This window comes from Microtus ochrogaster, linkage group LG4, assembly GCF_000317375.1.
Source record: "Microtus ochrogaster isolate Prairie Vole_2 linkage group LG4, MicOch1.0, whole genome shotgun sequence".
Lineage (NCBI taxonomy): Eukaryota > Metazoa > Chordata > Mammalia > Rodentia > Cricetidae > Microtus > Microtus ochrogaster.
The window spans coordinates 20738280-20744329 of NC_022030.1; the positions used below are offsets into that span (position 1 = coordinate 20738280).

Consider the following 6050-nt stretch of genomic DNA (forward strand, 5'->3'; position numbering starts at 1 on the left):
TGGCCATTGAAGAGCCAATGGATGGAGATCCCAGTGTCGTTTGAGGAGCAGTTCAGGGACACAGAGTCCAGTTCTTTGACTGTGGTGTTGCTGACTTGGATGGAAGGTTTAGTCACTGGCTCTGTGGATAAACAGTGGAGAAGACCATTTAGAGTCTTTTACCCTCAAGATCTCAGCCAGCTCACAGGGAACACAGAATGTCAGGGCCCCCTGGAAGACCACAAGTTTGGGTTCAACATACAACCTGTAAAGGGAGAGCTGAACCTTCCTCCTACCCAGACTGCCCACAGTGATCTTCGACTCAGGGTGTGTGTGCATGTTCCACACTAGGATTCCCTTCACCCCCATGTCCACAAATCTCATGGAGGGAGAATGTTTTCCCCATTGACTTTTGTGCAAATTCTTGCTCAGACTTTCTGTGAGTGTGAACAGTTAGGTCCCTCTATTATAAAATAGAAATCTGTTTCTTTTTCATTAAATAATGTGTCATGCGGTTCAGATGGCCCAGCTAATCTTAAAGGTTTTGAAGTCTACACTTCAGGGCTGGGGGAAACCTCAACTGAGAAATTTCTCTTTGAGCCAGGCAGTGGTAACACATGCCTTTAATCTAAGCAGTCAGTAGGCAGAATTGGTACATCTCTGCGAGTTTAATGTCTGTCTGATCTACCCAGTGAGTTCCAGGCAGGCACCAAAGTTCCACAGTAAAACTCTGTCTCAAACACCAAAAGTAAATAAATAAATAAATAAATAAATAAATAAATAAATAAATAATTAAAATAATTTCTGTTTGAAGGTAAACTTATTCCTGATCATGGAGAATTAAATACCACAAAGAAGACATTAATGTCCACTGCCTACCTCTCTAATCTTCCATACTGTTTTTTTTTTCTTTTTAAGAAATGGTCTCACAATGCAGCCCTGGCTAACCTAGACCTCACTACAAAGTCCACAGTTGTTTGGTATTCACTGACATCCACCTGTCTCCACCTCTCGTGAAGCCATGAAGTACCGTGCTCAGCTTTTGTGGTGTTTACCAAGAGATTAACATGTATCCATCACTAACATGACTGTGTTTGAAGGTTTTTATCCTTGATTTTGAGACAGAGCTTATCTGTAACTCTGGAGTCTGTCCTAGAACTAGCTTTTGCACACCAGGTTGGCATCGAAATCACAAATATCTACCTGCCTCTCCCTCAGATTGCTGGGATTAAAGGCATGCACCACTACTGCTGGCTGCATTTGAATATTGAGACTGTTTTTCTCCTGGTGACTTTTACCCATTTTGCAAACTGCTAATGAAGAATTTGCCCCACCCCCAACACTATAGAAAAAGAAGGGAGGGGAGGTCACTCACGTATTATGTCCAGCTGGATGGGGTCACTCCTCTCAGAACTGATTGGATTGGAGACTTCACACTGATACTTCCCGGAATCCTCCCTCTTGACAGGGTCTATGCTGAGGGTGCTGTTGTCCAGGGACAGCTTCATTCTATCAGTGAGCTCCAGACTCTGGCCATTGAAGAGCCAATGGATGGAGATCCCAGTGTTGTTTGAGGAGCAGTTCAGGGACACAGAGTCCAGTTCTTTGACTGTGGTATTTCTGATTTGGATGGAGGGTGTAGTCACTGGCTCTGTGGATAAACAGTGGAGAAGACAGTTGAGAGTCCTTCATCCTCAGAGATCTCAGCCAGCTCATAGGGCCCACAGAATGACATGGATCACATGTTTGGATTCAAGATACAACCTGTAAAGAGAGAGCTGAATCTTCCTCCTACCCAGACTGCCCACATTGACCCTCGACTCAGGGTATGTGTGCAGGTTCCACACTAGGATTCCCTTCAGCCCACATGTCCACAAATCTCATGGAGGGAGATGTTTTCCCTATTGACTTTTGTGCAAATTCTTGCTCACACTTTCTGTGAGTGTGAACAGTCAGGTCCTTTCATTATAAAATATCCTTCTGTTTCTTTTTTATTAAATAATATGTCGTGGGATTCAGAATGCCTAGCTAATCTTAAAGATGTTGAAGCCTACACCTAAACTGAGCAAAATCCCAAAGCAGGGAATTTCTATATTAACTGGCTTGTGGTGCCACACACTTTTAAGCCCAGCCTTCAGGAGTCAGAGGTGGATGGATATCTTTGAGTTTAAGGCCAGCCTGGTCTACAGAGTGAGTTCCCTGAAGGCACAGAGAAATCCTATCTCAAAAAAATAAATAAATATGGAAAAAAAGAAACAAACAAAGAAAGAAAGGTAGAATTTATGTGGAGGGAAATCTTAGTCCTGATGCTTGGAGATGGATTAAATACCACAGAGAAGACGTTAATGGCCACAGCGTTGACCACAGCCTGCTGCTCTTATCCGCAATACTGATTTTTTTTTTTTTTTTGTGACAGGGTCTTTCTCTACAGTCCTGGCTAGCCTGGTACTTGGTATGTAAACCAGGCTGGCCTTAAACTGAAAGAGATACAACTGCCTCAGCCTCCCAAGTGCTAGTACTAGGGTCTGCCATCCTTGGATCTCACCACAGATTATCTGAACACTTTCTTGTGCACTCGACAGAGGAGTCTCTGTTCTCCAAGCAAGTGTACGTCACTGTTCTCAGCAGTCACCCCCTGTGCTGGTGGCCAGACACAGTTCAGCGCCAACTAACCTGCAGGCCACCTTTCCACTTTCCCTTCCTGACCTCAAGCACTCTGATGTACACCAGTGAAATTTTATTTTACTTTGCTTTTTAATTTTTCCTTTTTATTTTCGTTGAGGGAGGGTATCACTTGTAGGTTTGACTGACCTGGAATTTGCTATGTAGACCAGGTTGTCCTTTAACTCACATTGTTTACCTGCCTCTCCCTCCTTAGTACTGGGCATTAAGGGTGTGTGACACCACACTCAGTTGACTTTTGTTTTTGTTTTTCTAGACAGGGTTTCTCTGTGTTCTAGATGTCCAGGAAATAGCTTTCTTAGATAAGGATGGCATTGAACTCCCGAAGGTCCTCCTGCCTCTGCCACCCACTTGTTGGGATTAATGGCATGCCCCACTACCACCCAGCTCAACATTTGTTTTTTAAAACTTGAGAAGAATAAGGGAAAGAGCATCATCAAGTCATCAGTGACATGGTTCACCCTGACTCAGAACCAGGGTCCCAGGTGCCTTATCCACCCTCTCTTCCCCTCCCATGGAGTCAGAGCTCAGCCAGTCACCCCTGAGACAGAAGCAGAGCTGGGAGCAGAGCTCTGAACTGCTGGTCCCCATCTGTGGGGAGGGAGTTTTCTCCTCACATTTGGGGAAAAAGAATGTGAGCACAGTAAAGCCCTGGGTGTTCCTCCAAGTCATGAGGGTCTTAAGAAGAAAATGGAGGGGACAGGAAGGCCTGTGTTAGTGACAGAAGTAATTCTTGACCTTAAGGCTCTCCCTCCCCTGGGAAGTCCCTCCCACAACCTGAGGTCTCCAAGGCTGGGAGAAGCTCCTCCTCACACTCCAAGCTCCATCCCTATCAGCCAGGAGTAGTCAGAGCCTTAGGAGAAGATCAGACATAGGGATGGAACAGGATGCTCAGGAGAGAATGGAGTTTTGCTTGTTTCCATTACATGGGCTGTAAATTAAATTCTTCTGTGTCTTCCCAGAAAGCCAAAAGACTCAACTCCAAACCTGGCGCTGATATTTTAGAGATCTACTTACCAAGGACTTCAATGTTCTTTACTATGGTCTTATTGAGGCCAGTGACAGAGTTATAGATGAAGCAGGTATAGGATCCACTGTTATTAGTAGTGATGTTTTGGATAAAGAGCTCTTGGGAGGATGACAGGAGCTCTCCATTGACAAACCAAGAGTACAGTGCAGGTGGGTTAGAGGCTGCTTGACAGGAGAGGCTGAGGTTTCTCCTTGAACGGAAGTAAGTATTGGAGGGGGATATGATCGGGTCATCTGGACCATCTGGAGCAAACAAAACAAAGGCACAAGTGATGTCAGCAGAGGGAAGGGCAATCCTGGTCTGCAGAAGGTCATCGTATCTCTCTGATCTGTGCTATAACTTCCGCTGAGCAGGCCCCACCCAGAACTGGGGTGCAGATTTGTAGAAGAGTATTCAAGCAGCAGGCAAAAGTCCTGATCCATCTCGAGCACAGCACACAAACATCCCCACTGCACACTCATGTGTGAACTGAGCCTGAGCCTGTGCTGTCCCCTGTCTCCATCAGCCTGAGCCGGAAACCCATTCTAGCTCAATACTGGGCCTGGCTGCATGTACCTGGGCTGGATCAGGAGGCCCTGGTCAGCCTAGGTATCTGTGTGGTGGGTCTGTGTCATCAACCCAAGGGGACTGAGTGTCCTAGCTCTAACTGTCTGTACTTAGGCAGCTGTAAAAAGGATGAAACAGATAATACTCACAAGTAATGTTCAGAGTGAATGGGTCACTTCGGGAGGTGCTCACTGGGTTCCGGGTTTCACACTCATAATCTCCTGTGTCATTCCTCACAACACTGAGTAAAGTGAGAGTCCTGTTGCCCTCAGACAGCTTCAGCCTGTCACCTTCTGAGAGGCTTTGGCCATTTCTCCTCCACAGGTAGCTTGTATTCTCAGTCTCAGGCTCACACGTGAATGCTACTGAGTCCTCACCCTCCATGGGATTGGAATTGTTGCTTGTGATGCTGGGCTTGGGTAGCAGTGCTGTGTGTGCAGACAACAGAGAGAAGGTTGCCCTGTGTGGTGCCTCTGATTCTTGTATGGGCCTCTCTATGTTTTTTTTTTTATAAAGTACAGTTGGAGGTGTGTACTTGAGTCTGTGTGATAATGTTTGAACCTATGTCAATTTGTTTTCTATTCAAAGCGAAAATTAAATTTAAAAATTAGTTCATCAAATTGAACAAAAATGACATCTCAGAGTCTGTCATAAGATCTAAGTTATGGAAGAATATGCTTTTATTTTAAAGAGACTATAATTATGTAGCCTTAACATCAATTGAAGAAGTTATTAAGTGTTTTGGCATTTTTAGAAGTTTTTGGAAATCTAATAATCTAGTACTTCTCACAAACATAATTTTTGTTTGTTAGTTTGTTTTTATCAACCAACAATCAGTTTAAAAGCATCCAGAAAATGTCAGAAAACTAAAATTTCAGGTGTGGGTGTCTGTAAAAGCAGTTCTTGACCATTTAGAATTACCCCTCACCAGATTTCTTCATTTCTCCAGATTCTCATTATTCTGAGATGGTCTCTTAGCCCCAGATCCTCAAAGAATCAGGCAGGAAGCAAAATACAGGCAGATGGAGTAGCTGAGCTCTCAGAGACAGTGGGGCCTCTGTGCTGTGTATGGGAGAAGCAAGGGCTTTCCCACGAGGGAATTGAGCTGCAGTGTGTGGTGATGGACAGACTCGAGACTTGGAATCAGAGACCTCATGTTATCTCCTGGTCCTCACTGACACATTGCATGTCTTGGGACACAATATGCGAGACCCTCCTGCTGCCCTGACCTCCACTGCTCAGTGAGGACCAGCGCCCTCCAAGCCTTTGCTGCTCAGGGCTCTCCTACAGATAGGTCATGATTAGTCTTCCCATTGAGCTTCCCTGAGAACCTGACAGCCCGTCAGAGATCTCACACCAATCCATATCTGGTTAGAATTCAGGTCAGGCTGGGCTTCACCTGGGCCATTCTTGTCAGGAGTTTGATATTGATTGACATGAATCAGGGAATCATAAAAGAACCCCAAGACTTGGAAATGATCTAGAAGACTCCCGGGTACCTAATAGAGTCACCATGGTGGGGAGGCTGGAGATGTGGCTGTTGACAGATAGCTTGTGCCACCCATGGCCTGTATGACCCTGACTCACTGACTGTTTCCTTTCTCAGTTTCCCTAGGATAGGACAATGATTGTTGCCATGCCTACAAGTTCACCTGAAAGGTGAGCAATGACCTGACCTTCCACCAAGCAGTGTCTCTTACTGTTTGCCTTCAGGAAATAAACTCAGGTCCGGACCCCCAGAGGCAAGGAGCTGCCATTTGTACACTTTTCTCCCATCTCTTAGGGCTCTCCACCTTCCTGCGAGGTCTCAGAA

The 6050-nt window shown here is 45.4% G+C and overlaps 1 protein-coding gene across 1 annotated transcript in view; it reads right to left on the minus strand.

The window, feature by feature from the left end:
• The window catches only part of LOC101984682 (carcinoembryonic antigen-related cell adhesion molecule 1-like), a 124372-nt gene that overhangs the window by 20973 nt on the left and 97349 nt on the right, over nucleotides 1-6050 (minus strand). Inside the window, exons 4-5 of the mRNA XM_005361166.1 lie at nucleotides 4387-4665; nucleotides 3679-3933 (exon numbers count right to left, since the gene is read on the minus strand). Of these exons, the coding sequence (XP_005361223.1) occupies nucleotides 3679-3933; nucleotides 4387-4665 (534 nt within the window). The remainder of the gene's footprint in view (nucleotides 1-3678; nucleotides 3934-4386; nucleotides 4666-6050) is intronic.